Raw genomic sequence first — 27,035 nt, forward strand, 5'->3', positions numbered from 1 at the left:
GGACTGTCCACTTCTGCATTGACCACTCAAAAGACATCTGAAACTGCAGGGTGAATTGGTCAGTTAATATAATGATAGTTTTCAAAGACTGCCAAGTGTCTAAAGCTGTCACACAGCCCGCCTTCATGTTCTTGCAGGACTTGATGTGTTATTAATTAGCAGCAGCTTCCAAAAAACAAATATGGGACTGACTAGGCAGAAATCTACCGGCACATGGTGTGTAGCCCCTCTTAATGGGACTCCTAATTGACTCCAGTGAGAAATGCAAAAATATGCAAGAAGTTAGTGGCAGAAAGCAGCTGCATCTTAAATACAAATATTTGATAAACACTTTAATGGCTTCTCTGTAGGCTATATGAATTTATTAGCATTTTGCCAAATGAGCTGAATTTAATAGGGCCAATCCCAGGGGATGTCCTTATCCCCATGAAATAAATCTTCTTAATTTGGTAATAAAAATGTTAAATATCTTTAAATAGATTAACTTTCCAGGGTATAATTTTGGAGAACTGGATAAGAACATTGCACGCTACTAAGGTTGTATTCCCATTGTGTAGCTAACTCTCTTGCAGATTGTGGACTTGTCTGGATGCTCTTTTTATTTTCCAAACTGTTGCTTGCTGACCTGTTTTAAGACAGAAGTTCAGAATATCCATCCATCTCAGAGCTAGTGCCATCATTTGCATCAATGACTGTTACTGGCACAGAGAAAGTCTCACACATTCTGGAGGTCTTAGAGTAGAAAGACACCAATCCACCTCTCTGGCAGTCATCAAACTGATGGTTGATTTTTGTGTGGAAAGCAATATGTGCTAATAAAATGATCAATCAAAAATGATTACCAACTTACACTGACTCGGCACTAAACCTAAAAACGTTTGTGTGAGCGACATACTTAAGAAAACCATGTGCAGTTTTGCAAGTGCATAGGTGGGTTTCTGTTAAGTGGCCCAGTGTGATTGTGAGTGTAAGAAGGTCCTGGTTCACTCCTTGCAACCAGTGATGCCAGGGCGGGCTCAAATTCCCAGCAGCTCTGAATTAGATAAAGCAAGTTTGAGGATGTGATGTTCTTTTATTTTGATTTAATATACCAAATTGGTAGGCTTTGCTGCCTCACTACATCAGGGTCCAAATCCCAGCCTGAGGACTGTTAATATGGATGTTTCACATTCTCTCAGTGTACACATAGAATCCTTTTTCCTGGTACTCTAATCTTGCACAACCTAAAGCCATATAGGTCAAGTTCACTGAAGTCTCTTTTCTGGCCCAGTATAGGTGGATGTATAGTGGGCTCTGCAATGGACCAATGGCAAATGCATGATCCCTCCTTGAACTATTCCGAAGCAATGATCGCACTGTTTTGTGTTTTTTGTATCTCACACCCTCATACACCTTTATCGTAAGAGCATCCCTTATCTACGATGGAGTGTTCGATCAGAAGAAAATATGAAGCTGATTTTAAATTAAAAGTTGTTGAAGTGGCGAAAGAAATTGGTAACTGCGTTGCTGCAACATAATTCAATGTGTATGAGAAGCTGGTGCGAGATTAGATGAGGCAAGTGTCATATTTTTGAATGGGCATATAAGTCAGGGTCTGATTTTATGATTGTTTTTTCGGGTTTCAAGACCCAACTTATACACAAGTATATACGGTATGCGTTTAGACGTGCATTCAGAAGGTGGGTGATGTGCTGCTTTGTACAGTATGTCCTTTACTGGTGTCATTAAGGAGATTTGTTGATTCGGGTGTGTTGAGTACTGAAATCTGCATGTCCTCTGGTTGTTTGTTATCAGCTCTCTTAATGGCAGTCCTTTTGATGGGATGATACATTGGTTATTCCAAATGTATATTTTGCAATTTATATTTTCAAAAGCATAGCTGCCAATTCTTTCGGATTCGCATCAACTCCTACATGATCATCATAACAGAGAAAAACCGAAAGCACACATAACACCTGCGACAACATATCGTTCACATTTACCACTCGCCATTGAGGTCTTTGAATGGCAATGTTCAATCTGATGTTACAGAAAGGTTTTTCGCTTGCAGCAGGTTATGTCTGTTTTCTCTCCACACCGAATACACATTTATATGTTTAATAGGGCTTTATTAGTAAACTTTTCGACTGTTCATCTTAATCAGAAGCTTGCTGTCTATCAGACCAGGTTAACAAGAGCACCTCTGCTCTTTGCAGTTTGAAATTACCGCCTCTACTTTGAGCCTCACCTTCATGAGGCATTGGATTGGTTTAGAGATGTGACAGTCAGTGAGCCGCCTAATTTCTCCAACCCACTCTTACTCAAAATTCACTCGTGGTTGTCTCCAGATGTGTATATTATACATCTGGCTGCAGCAAGACTACATGTTTACTATCAAAGCATAATAAACTACTAAAATATAGTATAGTATTTCAAGGGTGCAATCGTTCACACAGGCCTGCTGAGACAAAGCTATGGGAATTGCTGTAGAGAAGTGTACAAGACACCTGTGGGCTCACATATTGGTCTGCTTGTTCTCTACTTCAGAAACTGTCAATTGATAAGATATTGAGATGATATCTTTAACTCCTGAGCAGTCCCATCACACTAGACTACCTGCCCTTAAAAGGGGCTTTGAAACAAACACAGATCATCTAAAGACCCCGGGTGAAAGAAGGCTCATTACATTCAAAGTGTGCTATGAACACCCTCTTCAAAACCAGCATTAAACTGGATTTCCCCTCCTAAAATCCCAACAATTTCTCTGTTTGCTTTTACATTATACTTACAAGTAATAGTTACTTTCAAGACTTTCATTCATTGCCCCCACATCTCTCACCATTATGCTTGGAAAAGGGAAACAGATGACCTTGGCTTCCCCACTAGGCTCACTTTTACACAACGGCTGAAATTCTAACCCAGTCTCCTCTCCCGGGGCTGTGAGGCTGTAGTGCTAACCACTGTGTCACCTTAAATCACATTCAATTAAGAAGGGAATAATAAGGCAGTGTAAACATTATCGTTTGACTCCTTGGTTATTTTTAATTCTGTGCATTGTGTCTTTATGCACTCAATAAAGAAGACCATTCTCTTTAACGCATCCAGTGAAAGTACATCTGGCAAAGCATACTGAGTCAGCGGTGCAATGGGAATACAAAGCAGGCATTATTATTCAGCATACCAAGCCAGAAGCTTCAACAATTTTTAGTGTAATAACATGCAAATGTTTCCTCAGACTCACAAAATTCCTGGAGAATAAAAAAAGTCTATTGTATATAATGAAAGCTGCACTGAGTACAAATGCATTGCAAACCTGTTGTCTTTGTTAAGAAAACTCATATCCGCTAATTACACCAAGCTACCCCATGAATAACTGGCTTGAACTTGAATGTAAGGCATGCCCTTGATATGGAAGGCTTTCATTTCATAATTGTTATTTGCACAGTGAACAACATACAGCTTTGTGTGTTAACAAAAAATGCAATGTGCACCTTCGGCGTGGGATGCATCGTTCAGCGTTCCCACGCGCTGTATTTGTCAAAGCCTCACAGCCGACTGTTAGCAGCCAGAAACACTTGTTAGGCAGCATGCTACACTTGCATTTTCCACAAAGGATCAGCAGGACCTGTTAAGTGAGAAGTCAAACTCCTCCCGTTAGGAGCACACGTCTGCATATTCTTTGGATTTCATGTGCCAAAATAAGCCATTAGTCTTATTGTGAAATCTCTAAAATACCTGAGTTATCAGAGGCTCCAGTAGTTTTTCCACAGTAACAGTCCTGATTTGAAGGTCCTTGGGGTCAATTAACAGCTCAGTTGTTTGAAGTGTTGACATCTTCCCTAGAAAAAAAAACAAATAAATAAAGAAGTAACATTTAGCAGGTATCACCATACACTAATATATAAGAATAATCCCATATATCACTTATAGTATGCAGTGTGGCTAAGATGATGAGATTTATAAAGATAATGACACATTGTGATAAATTCGTTCATTTGTTCATTTCAAACATTATCTTCAATATATGCAAGATGCATATTTTTTGCTTATTAAGCCCCTCAGCAGTTTAAATTGCTGCTTGCAAGTACTTGGAAGGCGTTGAAACGGATCTGTCAAGGTAGGACAGTTGGGTGAAAGCGTTTGTTATCCACTTCTTCTCTCTTTACTGCACCAGAAATCAATTCCCATTTGGACCACACTTACTTAGTGTTATGAACCCCATGACAGAGAAAACCTTTTGAGACGGAGATACGCAAGAACTCAAGATGTCCATATTGTTGCTGCTGATTTCTTAGTCATCTCTTAGTCATCTTTCAGTACAATTTTTTTAACATTTTATTGGATTTATTAAAATCAAACAACATTCCATACAAGCCATTCAAATTTTACAAAACTAGGTTAAAATCAAGTCAACCCCCCCATTTCTCAGTACAATTTGTTGATCACTTGACATTTATCTTGTTTTCTGATACAACTGAACAAGTTTCTGACACTTACTAACCCTTTATGTTATTTCTTTAAAATGAATGCTATATTTTATCATGGAAAACATATGAAACCACTTTATCCTAAATGACTATGCAACCCTTTAAGTTTAATTTTTCTTCTACACTACATTGTGTAACATGTAAAACAGCACATTATTGAATGGAAAATTATTTTAATATCTAAAAAAAACACCACTGCAATGAAATGCACTAAGATAGATAGATAGATAGATAGATAGATAGATAGATAGATAGATAGATAGATAGATAGATAGATAGATAGATAGATAGATAGATAAGGCACTGTATAATAGATAGATAGAGCACTATCTGATAGATAGATAGATAGATAGATAGATAGATAGATAGATAGATAGATAGATAGATAGATAGATAGATAGATAGATAGATAGATAGATAGCGACACGGTGGCGCAGTGGGTAGTGCTGCTGCCTTGCAGTTAGGAGACCTGGGTTTGCATCCCGTGTTCTCCTCGTGTCTACGTGGGTTTCATCCTGGTGCTCCGGTTGCCTCATACAACCAAAGACATGCAGGTTAGGTGCATTGCTGATTCTAAATTGTCCCTAGTATGTGCTTGGTGTGTGTGTGTGTGCGCCCTGCAGTGGACTGGTGCCCTGCCAGGGTTTGTTTCTTGCCTGTGTTGGCTGGGATTGGCTCCAGCAGACCCCCGTGACCCTGTAGTCAGGATATAGCAGGTTGGATAATGGATGGATGGATACATACATACATAAATGTCCAGTCATTATCTGGGCGCAGATCACGTTTTCTGTGTATTTCCACAGGCTTTGTCTCAGAGTGTCCCAGCTTTTTAACAAAGACCTGTGCAATACATTCATTGGTGACTTATCACTAGCTTTTTTTAGTGAGTTTGTGCACTGCAATGACATGGTGACACTTCCAGTGTTTCTGCCTTGTACCCAGTACACTCAGAATGATCTTCACCCTGACCTGGAATAATCTGATAAGATAATGGATGAATGGATTTACAGAATGTACCTTGGAGAAACCCCATAAGTGTATGAAAAACAAATTGTATGATGCAACTGAAATTGCTCTGTGTAGTTTAATGTTAAAATTAAGTGATACAGTATGTCTCTATATTTTTAGATTAACCTCTCTTATTGTTGCTTTTTTAGCCTTTCATATAGACATCATTTATTAAATGGGGTACCCACTCTTTACGATATTTTGTTTACTTATTCATACAGAATTACATAATATCTATTACATTAGAATAGAACAGATAAACTTTACTGCACGTTTCGTGGTTATAGGATCAAGTAACCAAGGGGCACAACTGTAGCTCAAAAGATTTTAAAAGAGCATCAGCAGCAACTGGGAATTGCGCCCTTCAGAAACATTTTGTTTTGGTCCTCTAGTGGATAAAGTATTAGGCTACTGATCACAAAAGCCACAAGATTAGACCTGTGCATTAACACACTTTGAACACACAACGGGAGGTCTAAAATCTGAAAGTACACCTTACTGGAAGGATTTAGGAGTCATAGTGGACTCTAACCTATCAACTTCCAGACAGTGTTCAGAATATCAGGTTATATAGCACCTTGGTGTGTGGAGTACAAGTCACAGGAGGTTCTGCTCCACCTTTATAACACACTGGTGAGGTCTCATCTGGATGATGGCCGATTCTAGGGCTACAAGGGATGAGTTATGAGGAAAGATTATAAGAGCTGAGCCTTTTCAGCTTAAACAAAAGAAGAGGAGATGTGATTGAAGTGTTTAAAACTATGAAGGGAATTAGTACAGTGGATGAAGACTGTTAATTTAACATGAGTTCACCAAGAACACAGGGACACAGTTGGAAACATATTAAGGGCAAATTTCACACAAAAATTGGGAAGTGTTTCTATACACAGAGAACCACAGACATTTGGAATAAGTGACCAAGTATTGTGGTAGACAGTAGGATTTTAGGGACTTCAAAAGTAGACTTTTTTGTTTTTTAGAAGAATTAAGTGAATAGGACTGGTGAACTTTGTTGGGCTGAATGGCCTATTCTTGTCTAGATTGTTCTAATGTTAGTAATGTGGCCTGCCAGTGCTTACATTAGAAAATAAATCTTAAAGATAACAGATAAATTAATAAGACAGAGTAATAAACAGAAAGAAACAGTGGCAGATCTGAAAGGCACTTTATAATGTTGATAAATTTTAAAGGCCTGATTTAAAAGAATAAGAACCTCATAGAACATCCATAACGAGACCTGAAGATGGCAGCTTACAGGCGTTTCCCATCCAGTCTAACAGAGAGGATCTGCCAGCAAGATCAGGATAAACTGCCCAAATCCACGTGTACAGAGCTTACAGAGACTTACCCAAGAATACTTGAAGCTGTAACTGCTGCCAAAGGGGCTTCAGCAAAATATTAACGGTCTGGATCTGTCTACGAGTGAGAAGTTTCAGGTTTTGATTATTAATAAATTTGCAAACTGTTCTGAAGGTATGTTTTCATTGTTATAGTAATTTGTTATTGAGTGTAGATTGAATGGCAAAAATTGCAAATTTATCAGTTTAAAATTACATTTATAACACAAAGTGTACAGAAAGTGAAGGGGTCTAAAAACTTTCAGAATGCAGAATGAATATGAAGAAATATTTAGCCTCATTGCTGAACCCTGTCTTTATGAACTTGAACATACCAATGGGAGAAAGATGCGTACTTATGAGTGAAATGATCCACACAAACTGAATTTGCACAAATCTATGGGGGGCTAAAGTCTACTCTTTAGTATCAGACACAAGACAGGAAGCCATCTTTGATGTGACAGCAGGCCATCACAGGGCCCACAGAGAGCCAGTTTAGTGTTACCAGTGAATCTACTATCCATATCTTTGGAGAAAAGCCATCACAGAAATAGCAGAACATGCAAACTTCACACAAATGACAATCAGGCACAGTTTAACATTATAAATTATAAGACAATAAACTGTGAAAACCCCCAGGGAGGCTGCAATGTCCTTTATGGCCTTTATTGACTTCTAAGTAAAACTTGCTCACACAATGGGGTCTTCATTTTTATTGCTTCATGAACAAGACAGACAGTAGAGTGATTTAAAAAATATTTTATTATTTTCTAAATATTATCTGCAGAGATTTAAGAGCAAGTCATTGATGGCATACACTCCCAGAGTTACACTCTCTGAGCTATGTTTATAATTTGCAGCCAGATCTGAGCTAGTTTATAAATAGGTGGCCTGGCACCATAGCAAGATGTCACTTCTCTTTACCCTGGACTCTATTTTTAGTTTGTATGACTAACGCAAAAAAAAAAAAAGCAAGACCCAAACATAAACCATTGGCAGTTACGCAGTGAAGGGCGGCAGCGCCTCTACAATCCATGCATTGTTTACAGATGAATCTGAAGTATGGCACATTTTTATTGTTGGTAGGTCACATTTGTGCTTTCCTCAGCTGTATGCCATATTTTGTTTTTAGCTCTAACTTTGCAAGCAAACCTGATGCAAGTCTTCAACTACTGGCACATCATTTAGTATCCCACGATAGTTCCAATTACCTATATTTTGACTGTTATTTACATGTCGACCATTTTGCTACACAAGACCTTACTGTCTGAAGAGACTTTGAAAGGCTGACAACCCTTTTTTAGTGTTTAAAGTGGGTAGAGCTGAGCCTCTAGTTCAGGGGTCTGGAGAGCTACTGTGGTTGCAGGTTTTCATTCTAACCCTTTTCTTAATTAGTGAACAGATTTTTCTGCTAATTAACTCTTTGCCTTAATTTTAATTGATGCATGACTTAAGACTCAAACCCCTTAATTATTCCTTTTTTCCTTAATTAGCAACCAAACAATATTAAGACACAAAATGAACAACCTACATCCATCACACAATAACTGAGAGTAAAGAAAGGAGAAGGCCTCAGTAATGTTCATCTGCTCAGGTCCACAATACATTTTGACAACCAGCATTCTTAAAAAAGAAAATCAACAGTTTTGGAAATGTCTGCCATGGCAGAATGAGTGCCATGGAATTAAATAACGGGTTTAATTAGCAACGAGAGTTGGCATCAAATTAAGAACCTGAATGAAGTGAAGTTGGTTGGAGGCCACAGTATAGGGCTCGTTTATACCTCACGCTCAGAACGCGTACGCGCATGCATCATGGCCACCACGCGTTTCCAGCGTTCATTTGACACGTCTTCTGAGCAGGTCCTCAGAAATTAACGTGATGCGTGCACAAGTTTGCAGTACCAGCAAAAAGTCAAGGTGCGCAGTGTGATAAAAATCAGAATGTGACGTCAGAGTCTCTGTTTACTATCTACATGTGACAGAAAGTCACTGTGCGGATCCTATGGGATTGATGGTGAAACAAAATGCAGCCATATAAATGCATTTGTGGTGCTTTTATATTTAAGCGTCGCATATTCCCCATTGTAATGACACATTACATTTTACATTACATTACAAATACATTTTAAAAGTATCACATACCATCATTGTGCCGTCTTTTTTTCTGCAACTTCACAACAGCAACATAATGTACAGTCACAGAGAAAAAAATTGAGGCCATGGTGAAAAGGTGTATTTTGTGATTAAAGTGGAAATGTCAGCTTTAATCTCGAAATGTCCACTTTAACCTCGTAGTTTACTTTATCATTAAAGCAGACCGTCGTAAACGTCATCCCAGTTTTTAATCACTATGAGCTTCTGGAACTTCCTCCAGACCTGGCAGCAGCAGCAAGCAGCAATAGATCACCACACAGAACACATTAAAGGTATGATATTCCAACTCTCTGCACATTTAGAATCCTTAGATTTATACTTGATATCACTTTCATGACGAAATGCATTAAAGTATGTCTGTTACATTTTACAGATAAATCATTAATTTCGTTTAAATAATGAATGTTGTTAATAATTACACACATGGGGGTGACACGGTGGCAGAGCGGTAGCACTGCTGTCTTGCAGGGAGTCAGGTCGCTGATATTCCCTGCCTGGAGTTTACATGTTTTCCTGCTGGGTTTCCTCAGTGGGCTCCGGTTTGCTTCCAAAGATATGCAGATTTGGTGACACTAAAATGACTCCAGTGTATGTGAGTGCTTGTATTCACCTTGCGATAAGCTGAGGCCCCGTCTAGGGATAGTTTCTGTCTCATGCCCAATGCTAGCTGTAATGGGCACATCCCTGGATTGATAGAATTAATCATTAAACATCCTTTTCAGAGATACTGCGACAAAGTCTCATTGGAATTTAATGGGTGTTTCAGGCAATTCACAACACAGTGAAGGCGAACCAGTTCTCACCGTAATAATATCTCGCACTGACACGTGGTGGATTCTTCCAGATTTACGTAAAGTACGCACACAAGTATTAGCAGTAGAACGCTTGCATAGCAAGAGTGTCCGCTGCAGCATGCGTCGCGTGAAGTATAAACCCGGCCTTAGTTGGTCATCTGTTGGCTCACTTCATCAAATTTATGTTTAGGTGCCATTTAAGGAAAAAAAGAATCAATTCAGCAGTCAGTCTCAAGAAAACTCAATTAAAATAAAGGGAAATAGTTAATTAGCAGCAAAAACCGGTAACTAATTAAGAAAAGATTTAGAATGAAAATTTACAGTCACGGTAGCTCTCCAGGACTAGAGTTGGAGACCCTTGCTCTAGCCCTTCTTTTTTTACCAGGAATAGGATAGAATTATATCTTTAGCTCTTTTATTTATCAGCCCCTCCTATTTGAGTTTGTTGCTATGCAACAATTATTGCATACAGTCACGTGATGGGAATAAGAGATATAGTAATTAATAATTATTTACATTTATACAGCGCTTTTCAAAGAAAGTGGGGAGCCATTTCAACCACCATCAATGTACGCCTGGATGATGCGGCAGCAGCCATTTTGTGCCAGCAAGTTCACCACACATTAGCTATTAGGTGCTAAAGGGGTGACAGAAATAGCCAATTAGGAACAGGGAATGATTAGTGGGCCAGAATGACTAGGCCATGATGGGTATAGAGATACAACCTACTCTTTACAGAGGATGCCCAGGGATCTTTAATGACCACAGAGTCAGAGTCAGTACCTCACTTTTATGTTTCATCCAAAGGATGGCATAATTTTTCAGCACAGTGTCCCCATCATTGCACTGAGGTATTTGGGGTCCATACACAGACCACAGAGTAAGCGCCCCCTGTTGGTCTCTCCAACAACTTTTCCAGCAGCAACCCAAGCTTTTCCTAGACAGTCTCCTATCCAATTACTGGCTGGGTCAGTATAGGCTAAGCTACAGGTGGATTACCTATTTTGAAGTGCAGGTAGTATGGCTGCTTGCCATAGGAACGAGGAGCTTGGATTGTCAGACATTTCAGATATGGCTGCAATTATTACTGCCCTAGAATTGGTCATGGAGAAATGCCCAGATCACCTACTTGTATGCTCTAATTCATTATCTGTTTTATATATATATATAAAATGATACGGTCTGTGCATCTGTCATGCAATTACTAGCAAACTAATGGACTTGGAATTGATCAAAAGTTTATGACCTGATAGTGTGGCGCAGTGATAGCACTGCTGGACCAGTGTTCGCGACCCAGGTCATCCCTGTGTGGAGCTTGCATGGTCTCCCTGTGTCTGTGGGGGGTCTCCTCTGGGTGCTCCGGTTTCCACCCAAAGTCCAAAAACATGCAGGTTAGGTGATTTGGAGATTCTAAATGTCCCTAAAATGTTGTTGGTGTGTCTGTTCACCCTGTGGTGGATTAGCACCCTGACCAGAGTCTGTTCCTGCTGTGCATCTAGCAAATTAGCAAGTCAGAGGCAGTGGGTGTTTTTACTCTCGTGAAGTCAGTCTGATAATGTGACATGGCCAGCAACATACTCTAACTAGTCTATGACTTGCTTTGAAAAAATCAAACAGGTAAGATTTTGTCTTTGGTTTTGTGTATGCACAAGAGCTGACAACCAATGAATGGAAGTACAACAGATAGAATGTAGTGATGAAGAATAAGGAACATGCATGGTTTGAACCTTGCAAACAGAAGAGCAGCTTGTCTTTGTGATGTCTCAAGATTTACATACTAAACCAGAATGAAAAAAATCGGAGTGGTCTCCCCTAGACTTTCTCGTATACTCAGATATGGGGATGGATATTTGAAGAGTAAACCGCAAGACAATGATTATATTTTTATATTATGTACATTAAAGAACCATCAACAACAAATCAAATTAAATAAATAATATATTGAACAATTATTATAGAAGTAAAGTTGAAGAAATTTAAAGTACCCCATCCGGTTAGCTGAAATAGCCCAAAAGTTGATAGAAATCTACATTTTCTACCTAATACTTGTATGCAAAATTTAGTTGACCTAAGTGGAAGCGTACTTAAGTTATCGTGTTTATACACACAAACACACAGACAGGCAGACATATTTCCAAAAATGGTATTTTCGGACTCAGGGAGGCCTAAAATGTTGAGACTCATCAAAGTCTTGACATCAAATCTTTGGACGATTACAATACTTTCCCCTATACTTCGTATATGAGAAAGTAAAAAGGGCCTAGACTGCAGCTGAATTTGTCGTACCTGTTAACCCTGCGTACAACACCAACGCAGTCAGCAAACACTCTAACAGATTTCTGAAGAAGGGCCCAAAACAACTGTTGTTGGAATGTTGGCATTCAGTCAATAAAATAGAACTTTTAGTTAATAATCTTTAACAATCTATTATAAGTATATATATTATATATACAAATATATACACACATACATATACAGGCTGTCCCCAGGTTATGTATGAGATAGGGACTGTAGGTTTGTACTTAAGTTGAATTTGTAGGAAAGTCAGAACAGGTACATTATTTTAACAAATGCTATTATTGACCGACTGTAACCAAGTGCTCTGCCAATGAATGATGTAGTTTCACCCCTCTCTGACCTTTTTATTATTTTTACCTTATTTTCAATGGTGATGGTTTTTCTCTTCTTTAGTGTAGCACCAGCACTTGCATCAGATTTGTGTTTCAGAGACATTCTTGAAGGGTTAAGACAAAAGGTTAAGATGAGCTCTTCTACACAGCACTGTACACGCTATCACAGCAGGAAGGCACCCATCGTCAACAAGTCTGATGTACTGACAAGAGACAACTTCCTGCTATGTGCGTAACAGCACAAGCAGGCTTGCTATTAAGAATGAATGGGGGTGGCGAGGGGCAGTTCACCACACACCCGCCACACAGTCATCTTCACTACAGTATGCTGTCTGCAGCGTTCGTCCACCGAGTATAAACATGGTGCAGCCAAAGGCGGGTAGTGAATCACCCACCACAGCCCCCATTCAACAGGCACACTACAATGCTACCCCCCATCCGCCCCGTTCACCCTCAATGGCCTCCATTCAGCCACAACTGGTTCACCGCTTGCAGCATTACTAGCTAGCTGCCCACCGAGAACGAACGGGGCAGCCGTGTGTGGTGGGCGGGCAGTGAAACGCCCCCCTCTGCTCCATCCAGCCTGCGTCCAGTCAGGAGCAGTAGTTGCGGTGATGTAGTGGGCGAGCAGCGAACCTCCCCGTCAAGCCTCAGTCCTGCACACAAGCGATAGCTGTGGCCCCTGTGACTATGGACCACGGGTCACCGCTTGCCATCGGGAGCCACCTAAGGGACACTACACTGTGCGAGCAGTGAAATCGCCCCCCTCCAGCCTCCGTCCAGCCACCGCTTGATGATGGAATGGCAGTTACTAAGGCACATGAGTCGCAGCTGCAGCCCTGTAGGTCGGTTGTCCATAACTTGGGGACTACCTGTATATATATATATATATATATATATATATATATATATATATATATATATATATATATATATATATATATATATATATATATATATATACAGTGGGATGCAAAAGTTTGGGCAACATTGTTAATAGTCATTATTTTCCTGTATAAATCGTTGGTTGTCACGATAAAAAATGTCAGTCAAATATATATAGGAGACACACACAGTGATATTTGAGAAGTGAAATGAAGTTTATTGGATTTACAGAAAGTGTGCAATAATTGTTCAAACAAAATCAGGCAGGTGCATAAATTTGGGCACCACAAAAAGAAATGAAATCAATATTTAGTAGATCCGCCTTTTGCAGAAATTACAGCCTCTAAACGCCTCCTGTAGGTTCCAATGAGAGTCTGGATTGTGGTTGAAGGTATTTTGGACCATTCCTCTTTACAAAACATCTCTAGTTCATTCAGGTTTGATGGCTTCCGAGCATGGACAGCTCTCTTTAACTCACACCACAGATTTTCAATTATATTCAGGTCTGGGGACTGAGATGGCCATTTCAGAACGTTGTACTTGTTCCTCTGCATGAATGCCTTAGTGGATTTTGAGCAGTGTCAAATCCAACAAGTCGTTGTCTTGTTGAAAGATCCAGCCCGGCGCAGCTTCAGCTTTGTCACTGATTCCTGGACATTGGTCTCCAGAATCTGCTGATACTGAGTGGAATCCATGCGTCCCTCAACTTTGACAAGATTCCCAGTCCCTGCACTGGCCACACAGCCCCACAGCATGATGGAACCACCACCATATTTTACTGTAGGTAGCAGGTGTTTTTCTTGGAATGCTGTGTTCTTTTTCCTCCATGCATAACGCCCTTGTTATGCCCAAATAACTCAATTTTAGTTTCATCAGTCCACAGCACCTTATTCCAAGATGAAGCTGGGTTGTCCAAATGTGCTTGAGCATACCTCTGTTTGTGCTGTGGGCGGAGAAAAGGCTTCCTCTGCATCACTCTCGCATACAGCATCTCCTTGTGTAAAGTGCGCCGAATGGTTGAACGATGCACAGTGACTCCATCTGCTGCAAGATGATGTTGTAGGTCTTTGGTGCTGGTCTGTGGGTTGACTCTGACTGTTCTCACCATTCGTCACTTCTGTCTATCCGAAATCTTTCTTGGTCTGCCACTTGAGCCTTAACTTGAACTGAGCCTGTGGTCTTCCATTTCCTCAATATGTTCCTAACTGTGGAAACAGACAGCTTAAATCTCTGGGACAGCTTTCTGTATCCTTCCCCTAAACCATGAAGGTGAACAATCTTTGTCTTCAGGTCATTTGAGAGTTGTTTTGTGACCCCCATGTTGCTACTCTTCAGAGAAAATTAAAGGAGGAGGGAAACTTACAATTGACCCCTTAAATACTCTTTCTCATTATAGGATTCACCTGTGTATGTAGGTCAGGGTCACTGACCTTACCAAGCCAATTTGAGTTCCAATAATTAGTTCTAAAAGTTTTGGAATCAATAAAATGACAACGATGCCCAAATTTATGCACCTGCCTGATTTTGTTTGAACAATTATTGCACACTTTCTGTAAATCCAATAAACTTCATTTCACTTCTCAAATATCACTGTGTGTGTCTCCTATATGATATATTTAACTGACATTTTTTATCGTAACAACCAACGATTTATACAGGAAAATAATGACTATTAATGAGGTTGCCCAAACTTTTGCATCCCTGTGTGTGTGTGTGTATATATATATATATATATATATATATATATATATATATATATATATACTGCTCAAAAGAATTAAAGGAACACTGTTTAATCAGAGTATAGCATGAAGTCAATGAAACTTATGGGATATTAATCTGGTCAGTTAAGTAGCAGAGGGGGTTGTTAATCAGTTTCAGCTGCTGTGGTGTTAATGAAATTAACAACAGATGCACTAGAGCGGCAACAATGAGATGACCCCCAAAACAGGAATGGTTTAACAGGTGGAGGCCACTGACACTTTTCCCTCCTCATCTTTTCTGACTGTTTCTTCACCAGTTTTGCATTTGGCTACAGTCAGTGTCACTACTGGTAGCATGAGGCGATACCTGGACCCTACAGAGGTTGCACAGGTAGTCCAACTTCTCCAGGATGGCACATCAATACGTGTCATTGCCAGAAGGTTTGCTGTGTCTCCCTGCACAGTCTCAAGGGCATGGAGGAGATTCTAGGAGACAAGCAGTTACTCTAGGAGAGCTGGAGAGGGCCATAGAAGGTCCATAACCCATCAGCAGGACCAGTATCTGCTCCTTTGGGCAAGGAGGAACAGGATGAGCACTGCCAGAGCCCTACAAAATGACCTCCAGCAGGCCACTGGTGTGAATGTCTCTGACCAAACAACCAGAAAGACTTCATGAGGGTGACCCAAGGGCCCCATGTCCTCTAATGGGCCCTGAGCTCACTGCCCAGGAGCATGCAGCTCGATTGGCATTCGCCATAGAATACCAAAATTGGCAGATGCACCACTGGTGCCCTGTGCTTTTTACAGATGAGAGCAGGTTCACCCTGAGCACGTGACAGAAGTGAAAGGGTCTGGAGAAGCCACGGAGAACATTATGCTGCCTGTAACATCATTCAGCATGAGCAGTTTGGTGGTGGGTTAATGATTGTCTGGGGAGGCATATCCATGGAGGGTCACACAGACTGCTATAGGCTTGACAAAGGCACCTTGGCTGCCATTAGGTATCAGGATGAAATCCTTGGACCCATTGTCAGACCCTATGCTGGTACAGTGGCTCCTGGTGCACGACAATTCCTGGCCTCATGTGGTGAGAGTATGCAGGCAGTTCCTGGAGGATGAAGAAATTGATAGCACTGACTGGCCACCACACTTTCATGACCTAAATCCAATAGAACACCTCTGAGACATTATGTTTTAGTCCATCCAATGCCACCAGGTTGCACCTCAGACTGTCCAGGAGCTCAGTGATGCCCTGGTCCAGATCTGGGAGGAGATCCCCCACAACACCATCTGTCATCTCATTAGAAGCATGCACCGATGTTGTCAGGCATGTATACAAGAACACAGGGGCCATACAAAGTGCTGCATACAATTTTGAGTTGCTGCAATTAAATTTTGGCAAAATGGACTAGCCTGCCACATCATTTTTTCACTCTGATTTTTGGGGCGTCTTTGAATTCAGGGCTCTGTAGGTTGATCATTTTCATTTCCATCAAACGATGTGGCATCCTTTCGTTCCTAACACATTACCCAGTCTATATCAGTATAGATATCCAGGAGAATTTCTTTTTCCCTTTGAGATCTGATGTGTTTTCAAAGTGTTCCTTTAATTTTTTTGAGCAGTTTATATACTGTATATATATATATATATATATATATATATATATATATATATATATATACACACATAATGTATTTAAATATATAGCATATATACATTATATATACAGTAGTAGTTTTTCTCAATAAGTATATTTCTAATGGGGCTATTGACATGAAATTTACACCAGATCTCAGTAACAACTCAAGTAATCCACACATACAAAGAAATCAAAACAAATAAGTCCATATTCTGTATATATATATATATATATATATATATATATATATATATATATATATATATATATATTATACTAGGGGGCTTTACCTCCTGCTTGCTTTGCTCGCCAACCACCGGGCCTGCGCTATGCGCTAGCCTCTTTGCGGTTTAGCCGCTCGGTGCAGGGATGCAGATGTACAATTTAAACAGATTTTTATTTTCATGGGAACTGTTACATATGCATAATAGAACTAACTATTTTACATTACAGCAAGTAATTAACCATATTAAAAAATAGTAAAACGTGATAATTTGAAAGTAAATTATGTTTCATGTTGCATTAGAGTTATTTGTTGCATAATACAATTTTGCTCTGTTTGGCTTTGAAATTAACATCAGGCTAACACCAAATCAGTTAGGAATACCTATCTGTCCATTAGGAAGCATAAGCGATTGTGAATAAACTTCCCCTGCTTTGGTGCAAATGAAAGTGACAACAGGTATACTGGAGAGTCAACAGCAAGACACCCATAAAAAGGGAATTGGTTTGCAGATGATGGCGACAGACAGTTACTCTCTCCTTATGTTTCCTGACTGATTCTTCTCTAGTTTTGCATTTTGCTAGTGTCCTTGTCACTACTGGTAGCATGAAGCGGTACCTGCAACTGATTCAGGTTGCACAGGAAATCCAATTCCTCCAGGATGGCACATCTATATGCGCCATCACAAGAAGGTTTGTGGTGTCTCCCGCGATGGCATTGCTGTCCAAGGAGGGATGCTGACACCACATACAATGATCCTGGGAATTGGCATCTGCATCTGGGTGGCCATTGTCTTGTTAGAAAATATCTGCAGACAGACCAAGTTTGAAAAGCTGCATGATGGATGACAGAATCATTTTAAAGTTCTGTGTGTTTTAAGTCATGGAGTACATTAATGTCAACCATTGGCTTACAAACATTGCCAACTGGGGGCACCACTTGGAATTGAAATGCCAGAAAAAGGAATATTTTCATGGGCCAGGAAGATGAATGTAACCAAAACAAATTAGAGTCAAAATACTAAAGGGGTCGATACTGAAGTCAATTTGTACCAAAGTCCAAAAACTATCCAAGAATGAGTCAAGTAACCATTTTAAAGTTTCTAAATGACAGTGAATTCACTATATAGAGCACAAGAAAGTTTTGAATGCATCCAGAATCTTGGGCAACCAGGAAGTGCATGATACTGTCCTTTACATTGTGGTAACGGTGACGTCACACGTCATGATTTCTGGTTGTCCGAGGCTACCAAAGCAGGACCAATATGTCAGTGGCACACAAAATCAAGATGCGAAACAATTGTAACCCCTCTGGATGTTTTAAAATCACCTAAATAATAATAGAAATGGATTTTCCACCATTCAAAATGTCCATCAGAAAAGAAAAGATAAGAAAATACACATAGGCAGAGTTTATGAGGTGCCCTATGTTACTAAAATAAATCTCCAACAAAAGGTCATTTTTTTTAACCCTTAAAATAATTGGACCATGAATAAAAATGTCTTTCTAAATGGCTCATACAATATTTTTGTTAAATGCCTTAAATTAAAACTGCAAGACTACACTTCAATCACATCTTGATTTCTTCATTCCAGATTCACTGTGGTTGCACACAGAGTCAAAATTATGAAAATTGTATCACTGGCCAAATATTTATGGACTTAACTGTACAGTGCACATGCATTCTCAAAACCATGTAATCTAATTTACAGTCACAAGAGAGATGCTATCTATCACAGCAACATTACGCACAAGGTAGGAAAGAACCCTGGACAAGGTTTTCAATTTCAAGTCTGCATTTACCATAAACTTTGGGAATGTGGGAGGAAAATAGGAATACTAAAAACCCACACATGCACAAGGAGAATGTGCATATTAAGCACACACAATAATCAGCCAGGAGATCTGAACCTATGAAGTCAGATCTGGGAGGACAGACAGCTAACCACTGCACCAACATGCCGTCTTCACAAAAAAACAAGCAAATTTTATTGTCTACAGCAAGGATTCTCAATGTGGTTTCAGGTTTTTGTTCCAACCAGATTCACAATCAGCAAAACTGATAACACTAATCTCAATTAATTAGCTGGTATTTTTTTTTTCTCTTCTTTTATCCTACATTAAGAAAGCACAGCAGCATGTTTTACATTTATAAGACATTTAGAAATATTTCCATTTTTGCTAGGGATTTAAATGCTCTCTTTTGTTGATTTCATTATATTCTATTTATGGAAAATAGAAAGACATGTATTCACTTATTAGCATAAGTAAATATAAAACTTCTAAGTATTAAACTTAGTCTGAGCTTTAACACAAATCAGTTATGCCAAGCAAATAGCTAAATAAAGGCATATGCCATATTTCTTTTTTAATTGAGCTCAGAGTAAAACCACCAATATTTAATAACCCAAAAGGACGGAGTAGGGGGAGAATGATGAATGGAGACAGCCTGAGGTCGGAGAAGGGGGAGCACCTGTGGGTCGGAGGCCAGCTAGGAAATAAGGGAAGCAAAAAAGATAATTAATGGCAAAACATAAAAAATATTGGTGGTTTCCGTAAGGGTCTGAAAGATGCCAGCTGAAGTTGGGAGTCAGAATAAACAGCGAATAAGTTGTTTTGAGCGAGGTCAGGATGATAAGATATGATTATACAGGGTGACACAGAAAAACGGGAACCTTTGAAAAACCCAAGAAAAATAGCAGAAATCCAACAAATAAATTTTATTGATAGCAATTGAACCACTACAACTTGCCTTTTAAGAGAAAGTAATCCAAATTATCAATGTCTGAAGATCACGTCCTGTAGATGGCGTCCTCCTGTACGTATGCATTCTTCCAATATGCGGTTGAGGTTCCCCATTGATAGCTGCAACATCTCAGCTGGGATACCATGAATTTCGTCTTGAATTCTGTGTTTCAATTCAATCAGTGGCCTTGGCCAAGTCGTGTAGACCTGACTCTTAAGGTAGCCCCACAAGAAAAAAATCACAAACAGACAAATCCGGTGATCTTGAGGGCCAGGGAATGTCACCGAATCTTGAGATGACACGGTTACCGAACTATTCTCGCACAGCTGCCATTGATTGCCTTGCAATTGATTACTAAATTACTAAATGGCGAGAGTGTTTACAGCTCAAGGTCCCTGTTCCGCAGTGCTGCCAACTGTACATGGCTGCCACTACGCATTTCAAAAGTTCCCGTTTTTCTGTGTCACCCTGTATTAACTGTAACTTTTGGCTTGTTCGGGGCTCAGCTCAGTTTGATCTAATTGGGTTGAGTCTGTGTTATTGATTATTGTAATAAACTAATTACTCTGTTTGCCTATCCTTCGACTCCTAGAGCCTTCTTTCAAGGTGAGAACGTCTGGTGCATTTTACGCCCCGTCACTCTATGCAGTTTGCTCCCGTCATTGTATCTTAATAATGACAATAAAAAAGAGCAGAGTGGACAGCCAGGCAAACACCACTGAATCATGAAAGGCTGCAATTACTTCAGTGTTAGACCCACTAATTTGAAATTAATGAATTAATTAAACAATTAGAACACCTGGCAAAAAACAGAATGAAAATCAAGATGAAAATATTGTTAAAAGAAAAAAAAAACATTATTCCCATATAACTGCTTGGTACATTTTAATTTATATATATATTTTTACCAGACTTAGTTTTCTAATTTCTACATTTTTCTCACAACGCAGAATCTGGCAAATAACAGTTCACTTAATTAGCTCAGAAGTCCAATTAAAAATTGAAGCTGGTTGGAACAAAAACCTGCAGCCACAGTGGGCCCCCCAGGACTGACATAGAGAACCCCTGATCTACAGCATCATTAACAAACTGCACTGTTACAAGTCACTTCACAGGGCTAAGTTTGATATCATATATCATTCTTAGCAACTGAATATTACAACAACAGGAATAAACACAGACATATCTGAAATATGAAATGCACCACTTTTTACACCAGTAGAACCCAAGACCATTAATAGTTAGAATCATTTGGACATTTTTTAATCTGGTGTGACTTAATTTGTATAGGAATGTACACTGCAATGGTCTGGAATCTCATACAGTGTTGGTTCCTCCATGCTGTTAGTTACACTTTTAAAAAATCAAGGTTCTACCGTGGCACTTTACTTGGTTGTGTGGTTCCTAGCTGGTGTGGTTCCTTCCTTGCCATGTACTTTCATGTGGACGGTTCCCCTGTGGCATCATTCTGAACAAACTACCATGGGAAATTTATTTTTAAGAGTGTAGGCTAATGAATGTTGTTAAGAATGTGTAATGGAATACCAGATTAAAGGATACCTGGATGGATGGATGAGTTTATAGGAATAATGGTCCATTATTATTATTGCTATGTATAACTTTATTTAGTAGGTATCTTGCTGTAGGTGCCTTACAAAAAGCAAGAAATAAGGAATACAAGTAAGTCACTTTAAAAAGACAAGTTAAAGAATGATTGAGAAGACAGTTTAACAGTACAAAATATTTTGTAGTGCAGATTATGTCAAATGAACAACATAACAACAAAACTTGTGGATTTATAAGGTTGGGATAAGGTGTTGGGAAAATTACTGTTTCCTGCAATTTATCTTTGACTAACACAACCTCACCTGAGCAACTTATCATTCGGCACAACACATGGTAGATTCAGCCTCTGAGACACAAACAAGGACAAATCTAACAGTTCACTTACTGTTGGTGGATGAGTGTAAATTGGTAGTGATAATATCCAAAAGACATCTTTTTATTTCATTATGTCTTCAACCAACTGGCTGAATACTAATAAGAGCAATTTTTGTTTGTTAGGAAGTCTGTGTTATACACATATACATAAAATAAAACACATTAGATCTAAATGGGAAAAAAAATCCTGCTGGCTATCTCTGCTGATATGGACTGGGTAATGTGTTTGGAATGAAAGGATCCCACATCATTTGATGAAAATGAAAATTATTAATCAACAGAGGGCTGAATTCAAAGACACCCAAAAAATCAAAGTGAAAAGATGATGAGGCAGACAGGCTAGTCCATTTTGCCGAAATTTCATTGCAGCAACTCCAAATTGTATTCAGTTATTTGTATGGCCCACATGTGCTTGTATGCATGCCTGACAACATCGGGAGGTGGGGCATGCTCCTAATGAGATGACCGATGTTGTCCCGGGGGATCTCCTCCCAGATCTGGACCAGGGCATCACTGAGCTCCTGGACAGTCTGAGGTGCAACCTGGCGACGTTTGATGGACTGAAACATAATGTCACACCCAGAGGTGTTCTACTGGATTTAGGTCAGGTGAGTGTGGGGGCCAGTTGATGGTATCAATTCCTTCATCCTCCAGGAACTGCCTGCATACTATCACCATATGAGGGGGGTTGTCATGCACCAGGAGTAACCCAGCACCCACTGCACCAGCATAGGGTCTGACAATGGGTCCAAGGATTTCATCCTGATACCTAACGGCAGTCAAGGTGCTATTGTCTAGCCTGTAGAGGTCTGTGCGACCTTCCATGGATATGCCTCCCCAGACCATCACTGACCCTCCACCAAACCAGTCATGCTGAACAATGTTACAGGGAGCATAATGTTCTCCAAGGCTTCTTCAGACCCTTTCATGTCTGTCACATGTGCTCCGGGAGAACCTGCTCTCATATGTGAAAAGCACAGGGCACAAGTGGTGTACCTGTCAATTCTGGTATTCTATGGCAAATGCCAATCGAGCTCCATGGTGCCAGGCAGTGAGCACAGGGCCCACTAGAGGACGTCGGGCCCTCAGGCCACCCTCATGAAATCTGTTTCTGGTTGTTTGGTCTGAGATATTCACATCAGTGGACTGCTGGAGTTCATTGTGTAGGGCTCTGGCAGTGCTCATCCTGTTCCTCCTTGTCCAAAGGAGCAGATACTGGACCCCGCTGATGGGTCAAGGACCTTCAATGACCCTGTCCAGCTCTCCTAGAATAACAGCCGGTCTCCTGGAATCTCCTCCATGCCCTTGAGACTGTGCTGGGAGACACAGCCAACCTTCTGGCAATGGCACATATTGATGTGCCATCTTGGAGAAGTTGCACTACCTGTGCTACCTCTGTAGGGTCCAGGTATCACCTCATGCTACCAGTAGTGAAACTGACCATAGCCAAATGCAAAACTAGTGAAAAAACAGATAAGGAGGGAAAAATGTCAGCGGCCTCAACCTGTTAAACCATTTATTTCTATTTGGGGGGTCTTCTCATTGTTACCCCTCTAGTTACACCTGTTGCTAATTTCATTAACACCAAAGAAGCTGAAACTGATTAACAACTCCCTCTGCTACTTAACTGACCAGATCAATAGCCCAGAAGTTTCACTGATTTGATGCTATACTTGGATTAAAAAGGGTTCCTTTAATTTTTAATGGTGTAAAGCACACTGCCAGTGGATAGTGAAGCAGTGGAAACGTGTTCTGTGGAGTGATGAATCATGCTTCTCTGTTTAGCTGTTAGATGGGTGAGTCTGGGTTTGCTGGATGTCAGGTGAAACAATTGTAAAGTTTGGTGGAGGAGAATTGATGGTGTGGGGTTGTTTTTCAGGGTTTGGGCCAGGCCCCTTACTTCCAGTGCAGGGCTATCTTAATGCTTCAGCATAGAAAGACATTTTGGACAACGCTATGCTTCCAGCTTTGTGGAAACAGTTTGGGGAAGGCTCTTTCGATTCTAGCAAGAATGCGTAAAGAAATGGTTGGATGAGTTGGGTGTGGAAGAACGACTGACGTGCACAGAGCCCTGACCTCAACACCATTGAGATAAACTGGAATGGAGATTGTGAGCCAGGCCTTCTCGTCCAACATTAGTGCCTGACCTCATAAATGCTCTGTAGAATGAATGGGCACAAATTCCCACAGAAACACTACAGAATCTTGTGGAAAAAATAGTGAAAGTTCTTATAGCTGCAAAGGGGGGACCAACTCCATATTAAAGTCTATGTATTTGAAAATATACACACACACACAAACACATGTACACTCACTAAGTAAATCCTTAGGACCAGTATACTAATCCTGGGTAGGGTCTCCATTTGCTTTCAAAACAACCTCACTTCTTTGTGCCATTGATTCCACAAGATACCGGAAACATTCCCTTGAGATTCTGGTCCACATTGACATGACTGCATCACACAATTTCTGCACATTTGCCAGCTGCACCTTCATCCTGCAATTCTGCCATTCCATCACAGCCCAGAAGGGTTCTACTGGATTCAGATTTGATAACTGTGAAGGACACTGAAGAACACCAACCTCAATGTGATATTTAAGATACCAGTTTGAAATTTACTTTAGCTTTGTGACATGGTGCATTATCATGCTGAAAATAGCCATTAGAAGATGGGTAAATTGTGGCCATGAAGGGGTGTACATGGTCAACAACAACACTTAAATAGGCATGCCATTCAAGAGATGATTGATTGGGATTAACAAGCCCAAAGTGTGCCAAGCAAACATTTCTCCAAACCATTAACACCACCAGCAACCTGGACAGTTCACAAAAAGCAGGGTGGATGCATGAAATCATGCTGTTGGCGCAATATTCAGACCCTATACCATCTGTCTGCCTAAGCAGAAATCAAGATTCATCAGACCAGGCTATATTTTTCCATTATTTATCTGTTCAGTTTTAGTGAGCCTGTGCCCACTGCAGCCTCATCTTTGCCTTCCTGGCTGACAATAATGTAACTTAACATGGCCTTCGATTGTTGTAGCGCGTCCTCCTGAAGGTGAGACTTGACGTGCATTCTGAGATGCTTTTCTGCTCACCACAGTTGTAAAGAGCCATGACCTAAACTACCGTAGTATCTCAGTCAGCTCGAACCAGTCAGGCCAATGTCGTTTGAACTCTCGCATTTACATTTTCTGAATTGTCACTTACTGGATATTCTTTGTTATTCACACTTTTCTGACTAAACTCTTAAGACTGTTGTGTGTGTGAAAACTCTAAGAGGTCAGCAGATACAGCAGAAATATGTAAACTAGTTCATTTGGCACCTACAATCATACTACAGCCAACACAATCATACTACAGCCAAAATCACTTAGAGTCTGTTCTATTAAGTCTTGGATCACATTTTCCACATTCTTGTGTTTGATGTGATGCCCCTGACTTATATGTGGCATGGTTTTTTTATTTATTTTTTTGCATTTTGGTACTGCCACGGGATTGGCTGTTTAGATGATTGCATGGATAAGCAGGTGCACAGGTGTTTGAAATAATTTGCTCAGTGTGTGTGTGTGTGTATATATATATATATATATATATATATATATATATATATATATATATATATATATATGTGTGTGTGTGTGTGTGTGTGTGTGTGTGTGTGTGTGTGTTATTTTAGTACACAACCCCAGCATAATTAACATACAGACTGCAGTACAGCTGCTGATAGATTCATTACTGTAATGTGGCCACTCGCGGATTAAATGACGTACGCTGAATCTGTAAACATGTGCTTTTTAGGGTGGGTCACTTTTACATAAATAGATAGACATTCAAAACCTCTTCGATAAATGTAATTGTTTCAAAGTTTGTCTATCATAGGCTAAATGCTAAACTTTAGCCATGGTACTGCAACACTTTAAGACGGCAGGCAATGGTAACGCGGCTTCCTGGGGCTTTTTTTTTTTTTTGACAATATCATCCGTGAGATTAGCTCTCCCACTTAATCTTGTTAATTCAAGCTCATGGTTTATTTGTATTTCTGATACACGTGATAACGTTTCTCTATATAACTTCTGTGTCCACTTGTATTTTCCTCTTTAAACACCAACTCTTAAAAAGTCTTACCGTTGCGTTGTTCCTTCTCTTAAGATCTGCAATTGCCGTACACTTAGGTACCTCTCTGCTTATCCAGGATTTGATAAAAGAAGTTACTTCAGCGTCGCTTTGCTTGAATATTTTATTACTATTATTTTAATATTACTCTGCCCAGTTTATGTTTTCGTGATTTGGCCCCGATCCGTCCTGCCCTGTGGTTGTGGTCGCTCCCTGCGCGCTGATTCGCCGGCCTCGCGGGCTTCACCGCCTCCTGCCACCTGTCACTCACAGACGCGCCTCTCCTAACTAACGCACCGCTTCAGAGCAGCTGACACATGAACCCAGCGTCCCCAACAGACTGTGGTCGAAAATATCCCATTGCATCTGAGAAATAAGTGATCTAGTAATGTACAATTAATATACTTGGACATACGGATAATCTGCCTAACCTGAGATCCTCATTTCCTCAAAAATAATTTAAAAATAAAGAAAACACAACTATGCAATATATACAGTTCTGAAATTTGTAATAATGAAGACCCAGATTGCTGAAGACTGTTCTACACCAATTTTGGATGAATTTAGGCACTTCATTTTCAGTTATAACAATGGGAAATGTATTATGGACCAGAATATAACCAGCCACAATTAATGATTTTCACAATACTGAAATTCTGGTCCAAATATGGCCCAGTCACATGTAAAGTATGTCTGGTGTTACAGATATAAACCAATTATGGCCCAGCTTTTACCAGTCACATATGCAACCAAGAACATGTATTATGTTTTTTAGCATATTCATTATGGACCAGAAGTGGCCTGGCTCAGGACCGGACTGGGTCTCAAAACCGGCCCGGGCATCCATCAGTGAGGTAACGAGGTTAACCTACTCTGTCCATTATTCATTGTGATTTTCTTAAAATTTGTGATGAGTACGCAGCTTGCTTCTTTCTATGAGCCTATGATATGAACTATATCTAAACTGTTTTGCCAAACTTAATCTGTACACTGTTGTTTAGACACAACTTAAAATTTGACGACATGCTTAGAAATAAAATTTAATGAAAATAAAAATTTAGTAATACGGCTTACATGTTATTAGAGTACATATCAAATGTCAATGTCATGTCCAAGTGCCAGTACCCAGTAGGCTAGTAGCTGCTCATTTACAATGGAATAAATGATAACCGAGGTTATAATGAAAACCTCACATGATTGAAATGTTCCATTAACGTAACGATAAACTATAAATGTTCCATCCTAATATGAAAAATTCCTATCCTGTGCTTTATAACTTTATTTCATCATACTAATTATCACTCACGCCAACGTCCAGAGAACAATAAGATGCATAATACATAATCTAAACTAATTATTAGTACCGAAGAATTTAAGTACTAGATATGA

The 27,035-nt window shown here is 39.8% G+C and overlaps 1 protein-coding gene across 7 annotated transcripts in view; it reads right to left on the reverse strand.

The window, feature by feature from the left end:
- The window catches only part of LOC120514561 (catenin alpha-3-like), a 2,459,329-nt gene extending 2,433,440 nt beyond the window's left edge, over positions 1 to 25,889 (reverse strand). For all 7 annotated transcript variants that reach the window (XM_039735001.1, XM_039735009.1, XM_039735017.1 and 4 more), the window contains exons 1-2: positions 25,659 to 25,889; positions 3,715 to 3,818 (exon numbers count right to left, since the gene is read on the reverse strand). In XM_039735001.1, coding sequence (XP_039590935.1) covers positions 3,715 to 3,813 — 99 coding nt within the window. In that variant the 5' untranslated portion in view covers positions 3,814 to 3,818; positions 25,659 to 25,889. The remainder of the gene's footprint in view (positions 1 to 3,714; positions 3,819 to 25,658) is intronic.
- Between the last annotated feature and the right edge of the window lie 1,146 nt (positions 25,890 to 27,035).

The sequence above is a fragment of the Polypterus senegalus genome, chromosome 1 (assembly GCF_016835505.1).
Source record: "Polypterus senegalus isolate Bchr_013 chromosome 1, ASM1683550v1, whole genome shotgun sequence".
In the NCBI taxonomy this organism is placed as follows: domain Eukaryota; kingdom Metazoa; phylum Chordata; class Cladistia; order Polypteriformes; family Polypteridae; genus Polypterus; species Polypterus senegalus.